The 13,603-nt window shown below is 37.3% G+C and overlaps 1 protein-coding gene across 2 annotated transcripts in view; it reads right to left on the bottom strand.

The window, feature by feature from the left end:
- Window positions 1-13,603, bottom strand: part of CPEB2 (cytoplasmic polyadenylation element binding protein 2) — a 74,328-nt gene that overhangs the window by 40,075 nt on the left and 20,650 nt on the right. For both annotated transcript variants that reach the window (XM_006016781.3, XM_025192639.1), the window contains one exon: window positions 8,699-8,749. In XM_006016781.3, coding sequence (XP_006016843.2) covers window positions 8,699-8,749 — 51 coding nt within the window. The remainder of the gene's footprint in view (window positions 1-8,698; window positions 8,750-13,603) is intronic.

Raw genomic sequence — 13,603 nt, forward strand, 5'->3', positions numbered from 1 at the left:
TTCAAGAAAACAGTGAGTTTCCTAGGATAAGTTGTTTACAAATATTAAAATGATATTGCTGTATCAGCGTAACACTGCAAAGGCATCTGGAGCCAATAGAATCCCTGCTGAAATTTTCAAGCAGCGGAAGAGAGGAGCTCACATCACAGCTCCATGCCCCCATCTTAAGGATTTGGAACAATGGGGAAATTCCATATGACCTCAGGGATGTCACAAGCGTGACAATCTTTAAGAAAATAAACAAGTCTGACTATGGAAATTAGAGAGGAATTGCCTTGTTGTCCACCAAAGGAAAGATCATTGAGAGAACCCTCTTGAACTGTATCCTTCCACTTGCTGAAGAGCTCCTCTTGGAATCTTAATGCGGGTTTAAGGTATCGAGAGGCACAGCTGATGATCTTTACTGCTTGCCAGCTACAGGAAAAATTCTGGAAACAATGTAATCCCTTTTACATGGTCTTATTTGACCTCACAAAAACCTTTGACTCTTAATTGAGAAGCATTGGGGAAGATCCTTCTGAAGTAGGGATGCCCAAAGAAATTCATCACCATTCTCTGTCTGTTCCATGACAGTATGTGAGCGGTGGTTCTCAGTGATGGATTTATCACGGATCCCTTTGAGGTTAAGATGGGAGTTAAAGCAAGGCTGCATCACTACTCCAACACTCTTCTTGATATTCCTTACCAAGATGCTACATGTGACCATTAACAAGCTTCCAGTTGGAGTGGAGCTAAAGAACCAAATGAATGGTAAGCTGTTTAATCTTAGCCAACTGCAAGCCAAGAACAAGACCATCCCAACCTCAATCATTGAGCTCCAGCACACTGATGATGCTGTCGTGTATGCTCACTTGGAAGCAGACCTTCAGGCAATCGTCAACATTTTTACCAAGGCACACAAGAAAATGGGACTGATGCTTCACATACAGAAGATTAAGGTCCTCCATTAACAAGCTCTTAACGAACAGTCCCCAGCTCTGGTAATTCAGATTCAGGGTCAGACTCTGAAGAACGTTGACTATTTCTCATATCTAGGAAGCCATCTCTCGCTGAAGGCTGACATTGACGAAAAAATCTAACATCAGCTTAAATGTGCAAGTGAAGCCTTTGGACACCTGTGGAAACGTGCATTTGAAGATCTTGATATCAGATCTGAAATCAAGCTCATGGTTTATCAAGTAGCTGTGACCCCCAAATTACTATATGGAGCTGAAACATGAACAATGTACAGGAGACACCATAGTTGTTGAAGTACCATCAATGCTGCCTGCGGAAGATTATCTGAATTCAGTGGGAAGACAACATTAGTGTCCTCTCGCAAACAAACACCATGTGCATCGAGGCAATGATCATTCAACAACTTTGCTGGGCCAGCCACGTCATCTGGATGTCCAACTCCAGGCTCCTGAAGCAAGTTTATTCACCCAACTCAGTCAAGGCGTACGCTCAAGAGGAGGGCAGAGAAAGTGCTTCAAGGATGTCCTCGGGGCCAATTAGAAAAAATGCAACAGACATCAACTCATGAGAGACTATTGCAAGGATCGAATGGAGGAAGAGTCTGTTGCAAGGATCTCAGTACTTTGAAATCTTACAACAACAGGGGCTGGGGAAAAGTGAGCATGGCAGAAACGAAATGTTGCAGACCAAATCAAGAATCTGGAGCCACCCACCGCACATGGAAACACGTGCCCAAGCTGCAACAAAGTCTGTCAATCCTGGATCAACTTCATCAGCCATCTTAAGACCCACAGATAAGGCAGTCATGGAAGACAATCATCCACGACTGTGAGGGATTGCCAAAGAGAAGAAAATATGCTGAAAATTATAAGGCTCTTCTTGCTAGCCAGGAAAATGCTGGGGAACAAACATGGTATTTGCCAGCATCATGCTGTTAATTCTGAATCCATGTTATACGCTTTATTCCATCATGTATCTGCCTTATTTATTTAGATCAGGGTGTTCAATCCCAGCCTGTGGGCTAGATTTGGCCAGCAAAACCATATCAACCAGCCTGCTGACCTCCCCAGGGATATGAAAACTGGAAGGAGGGGAGAAGTGGCAGTGTTATCTGCTGCTCCCCAGGTGCCAAATTTCCAGACCAGTGGGAATCCCTGTGGACTGGATAAAGAGGCCCAACACACTAGATCATGCCAGAGCACAGCCTGCGGGATCAGACTGGCATGCAGGATTGGGCTGGTTTGTAGCTGGATATAGTCCGTGGAATCACACCCACAGACCAACCCCATGCACTGATCCCAAGTGGCATGCAGCCTGTGGATAAACCCTGTCCCCAACTTTTACACCACTGAATTACAATGTAAATAGTTCAGGAGAAAGAATCCCTGATATGGAATTTGCTCCTTGTCTAGCATAAGGGGGATAGCATTTTTGGCTGATCCTCAAACAGTACCACAGTAACTACCATTTTTCTTGAATAGAAGAGGACCCTGATTATAAGACAACCTCCAAATAATTAAATTCTATATAGGAAAATTTATAAATTTGTTATAATTTTCCAAGTATAGAATGCAATTTTGGCTTGGTTTGCCGTGAATTTATTCTCTTTTCACTGTTACTGCAGGAAAAATAAGTTAGGGGATCAGATAGATCCTTTTCTCTCTGTTTCCCCCAAACATCCCCCCTCCCCTTGCCCAGCAGCCCGTTCTCCCTCTCCTTACTGTCTGACACTGCTCTCCCTGAGCACATGGAAGTGAGGAGCAAATTTGAAAACAATAACCCTGAAATTAAACACCTCTGTAGCAATTTTCATATAGTACCCATATACTTAATTCAGGCAGAATTGATGCATGTTACTTTTTCTGTAATTGCTGCAAGTTTTAGCATAGGTACTCCAAAACACATTTTTGAGCAGCACTTTGGCACCTACTTGTATGTAGTACAAATGATGCATGATATTTGTCCTTATAAAATGTGGAGATGGGGGGGTGGGGCTTTCCCCCCCATGCCAATTAGGGGGAAAAAACCCTGTCTTGTATTTGAGCAAATATGGTTTACCCATTAATGTTTATCTGGAGGTATAATTAAAAAAGGATGGATTTTTATTTTTAAACAAAGGTCAGGTAAAACAGAACTGAATATTTTCACCCAGTTAATAACAGAATATCTAAGGTGTTTGTTAAAGAAGATTAATGGTTTTAAGAACAATGAATACAAAGAGCAATGTATCTTGCAGAACAGCCTGTCATCAGAAGGTTTCCTGACTCAGTAGGCTGTTAAATATAAAATATGTAATTGCTGGTTTCATGCACTTTTCTATATTTGAATCCAGCAGCATTACATATATTCCTACTGCACCTCTTCAAAAACCAAATCACACTAAGAAGAGTTTCACCAAAATAATATTCCAGGAATAATGAGAGAAGGATCTGGCTTATGGCTGAACTTGCCTTGACTTTATTCCACAGATAAACTAGAATATGATAGCCACATTGATGTTCTTAATTAAAAAAAAATAAGTACTAGATTCAATAACTAGTAATATGTTTCTGAAAATGCTTATGAAATTCTCACACACCTTTTGTATTACATAATTATATATACTAAATGTGCATGGTTATATAAACACAACATCCTTCTGTCTTGGCAAGTCATGCTCTGTTCTGAACTTCTCAAGCATTGCAAAAGCTGCAGCCAAAAGGATTCTTTCTATACCACCTGAGCATCAGAAGGGAATGATTGCACCACCCAAGCCTAACAAGCTAAGCAGAATTATTTCTTGCATTTTTCCAGTGCTTGATAACTAAAGGCTCAGATGGAGTGAAAGATTATAACAAACATATTCCACAAATTTAAGTCACCTAAAGTAGTTTATCTAGGCAAAAATCTCTTAATTTTAAATTATAGATCTGGGATCTCCCTATATGAAAAGTGTTGTACATACTCCTGAAAATGTCTTTTTTAATGGAAAACTTTCTTATTTTAGATCTCTAGCTCTCTAATGGTGTGCAGTTATTAGAATTTAAACTGGTGTAGGAATTAATATTCTGGTACTGCAATGCAAACCAGTGTAATCAAAAGTGACAATAGGGGAATGGGAGTAGAAAGACTCACTGGGCATGTTCACACATGCAGCCATTTGCGCTTGCAGCAGCTCAAAAATAGAAGCGGTGCAAATTTGAGCTGGGGAATGCCCAGACAAGCACTTTGGTGTGGGGCAAGTTGTGCCACTTGGGGCAAAATAATGCTGCCCAACTCCTCCCAGATCTGCAGCCAGGGGGAGCCAGAGCCTGGGGCCTGCACCTGTCTGGATGTGCATCATGCCTTTTTTTTGATCATCATCAATAGAATTTATAGACATAGCTCGGTACTTTAAAATTTGGATCTCACTATCTTGCATATGGTGTCTGGAATTTCTATTCTACTTACAAACAAGTACTGCATAGGTTTTGTTTAGTTATTTCAGTGCCTAAATCAATACTAATCAAATTAGTTTGTCATTGTTGAGTAATAGAAGGAAGAATTTTACAATACTTAGTTGTTATACTCAAAATAAGCACTATATTTAAGATAGGAAGTAAATATAAAATTCCACTATTTGTACTATTTCATTCCATCCAGGAAGAGCACACACCAACTGCTGAAACTTCCGTAGCCTGACGAAGGGTTTTTGAACCCGAAAGCTTGCTTAATAACTTTTCTCCAATTATTTGGGTTGGTCTATCAAATTCACCCAAGGAACCTTGTCTGCCTATGTCCTTAGACCAACACGGCTACAACCTAAACCCCTGCAACTATTTGTACTCGACAGTTTTCTAATTTAAACAGTTAAAGCAGTAACAATCAAGACTATGAAGGGCATTTTCATTCTTAGGACTTGTTTTAATTATCCATTTTTAGATAAATTATTTATAAATGGAATTTTCAAAAAGAGTCTAAAAATCCAAAGTGCCTAATTTTCATTAAATTATACTGATTTGGATGCCTAATTCCTTTAGGCTCATTTGAAAAAAAAATTACTTATTTATTGATTTTAAGACTAGATGATCTAGTCTGATATCCTGTATAGCCACCCAGTAATTTCTGTATCTGGCCCACTAACTTTGGTTGAACTAAATTAGAGGTGGAAAAGATCTGGCCCATACAGCCATATCCTGCAGCCTGCGGAGCTCCTGGAGGGGTGGAAATTTGGGAGGTGGGGCAAGCAGGAGTGGGGACCGCCACTGAATTCTAGCATATACAGCCCTGTTGGGTATGCGTGTGGGTGGTGGAGGGATAAGCAACAGGTGCATTTAATCTCTGCAGCTTTGGAACTTGCAGTGGTCAATGCCACTGATGCTTTTTCCATCACTGGAGGTTGTTCCAGTTCTGGCCTATGAGGCATATTGGGGTCCAGAACCAGATATTCAGCTGGCCTGAACTAAAGCATCTCTTAACACACATTCTCTCTTCATGTAAAGACATCAAAGGATGGAGATTCCCTCCTCACAGTAAGTTGTTCCAAAGGTCAATTAACCTCACTATTAAAATCTCCACTTATATTTGTAAAATATTCAAAATTTAAAGTTAGAAAAATTATAATAGGTTTTATACTTTGACCTTTTGTGGAGTTCCCAGGTTTTATACTTTGACCTTTTGTGGAGTTCCCAGGTTTTATACTTTGACCTTTTGTGGAGTTCCCATGCTATAATATGAGGCAAAGTGAACATGGAAAGAAACCCTCCCAAGTTACCACATATAAAAAAAAAATAGTTTATTTGTTTTTTTCCCGTTTAGATGGTTTGTATTTAAAAAGTGTTAAAAATGATTTTACTTTTATTAATTTTACTATTCACTTTTTATACTTAATTCAACTTGAGCAATGAAAAAGCTAGCCAGTTGCAGTTTCACTTTTGTGAATATATGTTTGCTTAATTATTTAAACTTTTACTATTATGTACAATGAGTTTAAAAATCAAGCAGGAAGAATCTAAATGTGACAGATGCTTCAAAAAAGAAGATCAACAGTTAAAAAGCCAGTTACACATTCAGGACCAGATCTATAAAAAGGCTTAGGTTCCTACAGTGCAACCTAGGTGGGCTTTAAGTGCCTAAACCTAAAATTGCAACCCTGAAAGTGCTGGCTTAATTATCAACCAACCCTGAAGGCATATAACATCTGTAAGAACCTCTGTGTTTGATTTGAAAATTCCCTCCAGGTCTAGGATTGTGTCTCTTTGCATATGCTTAGCCCAGGCCAGTCTCAATAGGGCCTAGCATCTCAGTACCTAGCTTGTGCCTAATACCTACCTTGCGATCCATAGTTATGTTCCCCTGTCTAAATCTCCAAGGCTAAATCCCAGTGGTGTTCTCAGAGTACACACAGCATGTAATTATAAGTCTGGACCTCCTACAAAATGCAGTGACAACTGTCACTTTATTGTAAAAGCGGTTGATGACAGCACTCCCTTTTTATACCATGCTGTTTGGTTAGAGCACTGTTGAGGATGAGGTAGACCCAGGTTCAATTAGCATACGTCAAGGAGTTTCATACCCACAGGCTCTCTTTCCTGGGAGATGATGCTTTGAATCCTCTCAGGCAGATGTCTCCAAACACATGGGAATCACTCTAACCACCTTCATCACTACCACACATTGCAAATGAAAAAAGTGGGCCCTGCTCATTTTGAAAGAAAGAGGGCAGGAGCCCATGTTCAGGGCTATAGATCCTCCCAGCCACCTTGACGTGCAAGGACTTAAAACTAGCCCGTCCGTAACATTTCCAATTAGCACGTTGTAAACAACTGTACTTAACATACTGGCTTTAGAAAGCTCCCCATTCAATGGATCCTATTCTGAGGCACCTTTGTCTCTTCATGCACTATATGAAAGAACTAAGGCATCCAATACAGGGCTATGAACCGCACAGGTGCGTAAGGGTAAGTCTAGTCTGGTGCACACTAGCTTTGAAACTGAGAGCAGGATATCCCTGTTAGTACATTGCTGACCATCTAAATTTAAAGTGCTTGAGTACTTTTTTGGATCTGACCATCAGGCTGGTACAAGATTTTTTTTTTTTTTTTTTAAAGCAATAAATTTGACACAGCGGACTTTAAAGAACTAAAGCAATTATGCTAATTGCTAAGTTCCAAACACCACTGGGGAGTCATTCTTGATTCCACTGGTATCAACAACAAAACTGCCACTGATTTCACTGAAAACATTAGTCTCTGGATATGAATTCCATCTCTTTAAAAACATTGCTTTCAGTAGACGAACAATATAGAGATCTATTTTCCTACGGAAACAAAGATCCCATAATATATTCCATTGAATAACTCCCCTACATGCTAAAAGAAATTCAAAATGTTAAATATGACATCTCTTACATTGATGATTTCGAAATACTTGACAGTTGCTTATAAAACAAATGGAATAAAAAGGGAAGAAAAGATTTCCCCTATGGCTGCTCAGACTTCATTTTAAAATACTGCACATCCACATTGTCACGGATATCTGCCTATGTGGGGCAACTTTCAGAATCAGGATCCTAATGTGTATGCATATTTTTGGTCTGTCTGCACTTATATCCTAGCAAATCATTTAATATTTATTAAGTGTGGCCCCAAACTGATCAGAGGGTATTGGAATCTGCAGGTCACATTTTAGCACTGTGGTTGCAGTTATATCTGTGGTGGAATAAGTTTCATAATTATCAAGCGCATCCACAAACAGCATTTCTCCCAGCTAAATTTTAGGGATATAGGGTTTGTACTGCCAGGAGGCAAAATTTTATTTTAAAAAAAGCAGACATTTTTCATTCACTAGGTTTTACAATAATCTGCATGATTTGACTTTATTCGCCAGACTGGGTGCTTGTGCCATGTTCTCCTTTTGTTGGTATAAAACTAAACCAATTCAGATTTCTCTAATTATTGACAAACCTACTCTGTAAAAATCTGATGGTATTGCATTTTATATCTTGGTGTAGTCATTTGCCTCTGTGTAAGGCAATAAAGAAGAAGGCCCGAAAAGTCTCCATTTGAAACAAAGCTTTATATTTATACACTGGCAAAATTTGGACACAATTGCAAAAATGTCAATTCAGTCTACACTACAATTTCAAACATAGTAGAGCTACACTAATGAACTTCTACAGATCTGGATTTTTTCCAGTGCAGACAAGATTTGTGTGTAATATGGCTTATTACTGTATATAGATGGATAAATTTGGTCTGATGCTTTCTATAAGCATAAAAAGTAGCTAAACTCCATCTCACAGAGGCTTGCCTCCATTTCATATGGTTAAGAATCAGAAATACACTCAAAGAAAGCTAGTTCCAAAACCATAAAATAAAATGTTATTTTAGACAAATGCAGCATTAAGGGCATAAATCACCATTCATAACCACAAGGTACCGGGTCATAAAATCCACACTTTCTATTTTTCTAGTGTTTTTGTATAACAGAATATTAGAAGTTCTCTGGAGAGCAGAATATTACATTGCTCAGAAACAGAAAAGAATAGTATGGTTTCATACAGGTATTTTAGTTTTCCAGTAAGCTAGATATAATTAAAATCTGTTATAAGATTAGCTCTTACCATTTAACCTTGGAAGATGGTGACAATCCCTGCAAGACTGCCCTTGTCTCTGGTTTCAAGTAACTCCGTAATAGACTAAAACAGTACAATTTTACACTAACTTTTCAGATTAAAAATAAGCTAGAGATAATTAGAAGCTGTTATAAGATTAGAACTTACCATTTAACATCAAAAGATTGTCAGTCCCTGGATGTGGATAATTCAAGCGACCTTAAAAAACAAACAAAAACCAGTAAGGTTTTAGCTACTATGCTGAAAAAAAAAAGAAGAGAAAATTGGGGGGGCACCACCATTTAAAAGTGAAATGTGTAACATATTTCCATTTTGCCTAGGGGAAATAAAGAACTAATATTTAACTGCAAACACATTACCCAACAATACCCTTGACCCAAGCTGAAGTTGACATGAACAAACTTCTTAACCTTAATTCTCTTGTCATAAGATTTGCAATGTTCCTTGGGATCAGTGCCAATAGGATAAAGCCAGTTTTTGTTTCAGGCAGCCCATTGCTTTAGTTTTCTTTTCAGACTAATTTTGATGCACATTGGTTACCAGAATCTAACTTGCTATTTGGAAAGTCTCCCAGAATCAGCGTGTCAAAACTCTGGTAATAAGAGTGATTAAAGCAGTTAACTAACATGTAGCCCATTTATAAATACATTTTGTGACTTTAAATAAATCGCTCTATAGCTCATCTCTCCCACTAAGCCTGATAAAACAAAAATAAATTACATACTGGTTTATTTACTGAATTGTTATGAATCTTTACTATGCTAACATTCTTAAAACTCTCTAGAGATTCCTATCAGCTAGTTTATGGATTAAAAAAGTGAAACTGTAAAATGAAATATGCAAAGAGTGATATATAAAATCCCCATGCCCTGATGCTAAATTACTAAAATACTGTATTTTTAGTATATCTGCAGTAAGTGAGGATTTTCTTTTAAACTGCATGTTTAAAAAGCATAGCAAAGGTCTGTTCATTCCAATTTCCTTTTTTATGAAAGGAGAAGTTTTCTGTTTACAGGAAGCTGCAAACATGATAGTACTGCAAACTGATCTAGACAGAAACTTACAATAGCAGCTCTGTTTCACTGGAACATGCCTTATGAAAAAAACCTACATATTCACATGCTTTATTAGAACATAGGTGCTTGTTTGTAATCCCTTAAGCATACAATCAAAAATTATTTAAACTTGAATACTCAAGTAAATATGCTGAAAACAGATTATTGCTAAATCACAACAAAATACCCAAACCTGGAGTCTTGAATTTGTGGAACTCATGCTGATTTCAATGGGAATTTTGTGTGCACAGGGCTTTCAGAACAGGACATAACTGTTTAAATATTATTAAAAGGTTTTGTGTGCATCTAAGCCTCAACTAAAAACAACCCAAGCACCCAGAGAAAGCATGAAGTAGCAACCCTTATAGAAAGGATGCCTAACACTTTCCATTACAAGTTTTTCTCAAACAGTGCGCCTTTTGGGAAACCTGAATTCTGCCAGAATTGTCAGCAGGATTTTGAAATTTGGCAGGACCAAAGAGATGGAAAATCTATTCAACTATGAGTTTACAATTTTTGCTTTAAGACATAAAAGTGAAAATAACGTACCAAAAACTACCAAAAAGAGTTAACACACTGAAGTTAAGCTCTCAAAAAACAGGGAATGCCAGAATTAATGCTGTCCCAGCAACTTTAATTCCATAAGTTTCTTATATGTATTATGATAGTTTTCAATTACATACTATTTATTTTTACCATGGGTCTGGTTTCTTATTTATTCTACAGAATGGCTGGGACTTAGAGAATGAATCAAGATTAGTTAGGACCTTTGCCTTACTTGCTGTACAAACCTGAGGTGAGGAGAGAATAAGAGGACTATAATAAGAAAATGGATGATCTTATGATCACAACAGCTGACTACCATACAAAAGAGTACATCCTTGGCTTTTCACAAGATTTGTAAAAGCATGTTGTTCTTCATTTTTTGGGTGGTCAGTTTGGGGAAACAGAGTTCTAATTTTCAGTACTACTGAACACCTTTACTAGTCCAACTGAAGTCAGAAGGAAGCTGTGGATGGTGTACTGCCTCTTTTGCATTGTAAGGCAGTGGATGCATCTACATGTACACTGTACTGCAGTGCAGACTAATTAGTTCTGCAGTAAAGTGTCACCGTCTACACATGTGATGGTATTAGGGCACAGTAAACTAACTCTTTCGTAAGAGTATTGGGGACAGTATTATCTTATGGCAGAGTAATTTACTGCGCTGAAATGCACATGTGGGCACTGACCATGGTTGTAAATTGCGCCTGGTCAGCCCGGCCAATTGGAGCCTGCTCTGTCCCAGCTCAAATTGCTGCTGTCCCAGGCTCAAGTGTGGATGCTGTGCCTGGAAACAGTTTCTTTTGGCTCAAATTGTGCTGAAGTTTACTGCATTGCATTAACTGCATGTGCAGATACATCCAGTAGTTTATATAGAAATGAGCACAGGATTGATAATCAGGCATCTCTAAAGTTAAAAGCCTAATCTTGTATTTGTCACCAATTCACTTAGGACTTTTGGCAACTTTATTTTTTGTCTCAGTTTTCCGGACTGTAAAATGAAATACTAATATTAATTCATCAGTTTCATAGGGACATTATTATAATGTTTTTATAGTGCTTTGAGAGTGTAACATAAATGCTAAAGGCAGCAAATAATAGTTGGATTTCAACTTGGGCACTCAAAATCAGAAAAGACTTCTGTAAACTTTCTCTTGAACTCGTGCCTCAGTGATGTGTCTCAGAGTAGTTGTGAAACTAATTAACTGAATGTCTGTGAAACATACAGATACTATAGAGAAATCCTACAAATCCCATAGATAGTGTAGGCTTTGGATAATGTTGGGCTGAAGAGGATAAAGACAGGTATCAAACAGCTGTCACCGCTACTGGACCCCATTTACCTTGTGCACTATTTCTGCATGAGAAATTTTAATTTCTGTATTTCTTACCTTTTGAATATTGTAGACCTTTTGAATATTTGTTTGAAAAAGATCATTTTTGACAGATGTTCTGTCTCTATATTTTCATAATTCAAGAAGCTTCTACAGGCTCTGATTCTGGAGGTTCCTCCACACAAACAACATGTGCGATTACATGTAAATGCAGAGTACTTCCCAGAAGGAAGTTGCAAGATCACAAGTTCTGATTTTGCTTTACCCTTTCTTATACAAGCATATAAATGTTAAATTTGCATGATCAAGCATGCAAATGTCAAGAAATAATGCTTAAAAGGACACGGTCAGTTTGAAATAAAATAAGTTAAAGAAGTCAGGTACTAAATCTGTGTGTCCCTGTCAGTTTATGGTTTTTACAATCACATTTTCTTAGTTTTAAAAGGACCTATGGTACATAAAATCCCACAGAAATAAAAGGAGATACTGAGTTTCTAGGGAAAAATTTTGAATCCAGCTAAAGTTCTGTCATATAGTCAAAAGAAAATATTAAAAAAAAAATCTTTTGAGTATTGTAATCTTAGGTGTCAGTTGTGACAACAGCAAAAACAGTCAAATAGAAGCATGATTAGGAAGTTGACAATTGATTTATCTGCAGCTATTTGCACTGCACAAAACTCAAAGCTGTAAATTTCTTTAAACCAGTAAGTACATTCTCACATATAAATACATACTCACATATAAACGTAAGATGTAAAAAGAACACAAGGAATTTCTGCATATGGCCTATACTGAATGATGCCCTTTGAAGTAATACAGTAACTGTACATTAATGTTGTGTTCAAAACATTAGCTTCCTTTGTAGCTACGGATGTTTTGACTGGTTTCATATGTAACAATGGTTCCGTTACATTTACTTCCCCATCTCCACTTCTAAATCCAATTACTGTGAAAACTGTTTGTGATGCATTAAAAAAAATTGTAAAATCTTAAATTCATGTACAAGACCTTCTCCTATATTCCCACCAAATTCGGTAAGATAACAAGGGGTATCTTAATTAAGATATAACTCACAAGTAGCACAGCTAGATTTACTCATGTGTCCTTAAAGTGATTCTAGTTTACATGGCCCAAACAAGTGAAGTTTCTGCATAAAACTTTTCCTGGGAGAACTTAGTTCTAGCTATGTTCATTCGTTCATTATTTTTATTTAGAGAAAGGTTTGTATTTAGGCTTGGTTTCAAGTATTTTGTGTTCCAATGTAAATAAACTGGTTTGAGGAACCCCCAAATATGGAAATATTTAAATAAGCATAAGCAAAGTTTAAAGGGGTCTTGGTAATGCCAAGTCACAATTTCAGCATAACATTTGAAATATTACATGTTCTTCTTAAAACCTAGCTATCGGAGTCAAGAGACTACATGAGATTTCCAGTCTGTTTTATTGTATGCTTTTTTATATTTAATAAAATCAAGTATTTAGCCCTTCTGGTTTAGCAAGAAGCTTGAAAAAAAATGAGGCGAGTTTATCCTTATAGTTCAGAAACCAGAAAGGGAACATCCTATCTACAGTTATCACTTTTAAAAATAAATGCCATGAAAATAACCTAATAAGTTTTGGAGCACCGCTAAGAATTGATAAACAGTATGACTTAATAAATTGGTTAATAACTGAAGTTATCACACATCAGTTTAAACTTTACCAATTTAAAAGATGGCATTCATCAGATGATTTGTGCTGATTTCAAAACCACTTTAGTTAAGGCAATGCACAAACTACATACTAATAATCCCTCAGTAACAAAGAGCAGCATACACAGATCTATTCCATCAAAATATTATATGCTTAATTACTTGTGTAATTAGTTGTATTGAGGCAAAGTCTATAAAGTGTCTTGGTCTAAGATTTTATATTAAGATTGTTTATGCATGCTAACTACTTCTATATAAAAAAGTCTATTTTTGCCCCTCAGTGAAAAACATAAGCAGGTGGATCTGTGGAAGAGAAAAATGCTCAAAACAGCGAAAATGTAATAGCTCCTTTACCTTTTCTACGGTATTTCAAGAACCTTGTACCATAGGATACTACAAAACACAAGAACCCCAAGTTCTGTACCAACA

The sequence above is a fragment of the Alligator sinensis genome, unplaced genomic scaffold (assembly GCF_000455745.1).
Source record: "Alligator sinensis unplaced genomic scaffold, ASM45574v1 scaffold104_1, whole genome shotgun sequence".
In the NCBI taxonomy this organism is placed as follows: domain Eukaryota; kingdom Metazoa; phylum Chordata; order Crocodylia; family Alligatoridae; genus Alligator; species Alligator sinensis.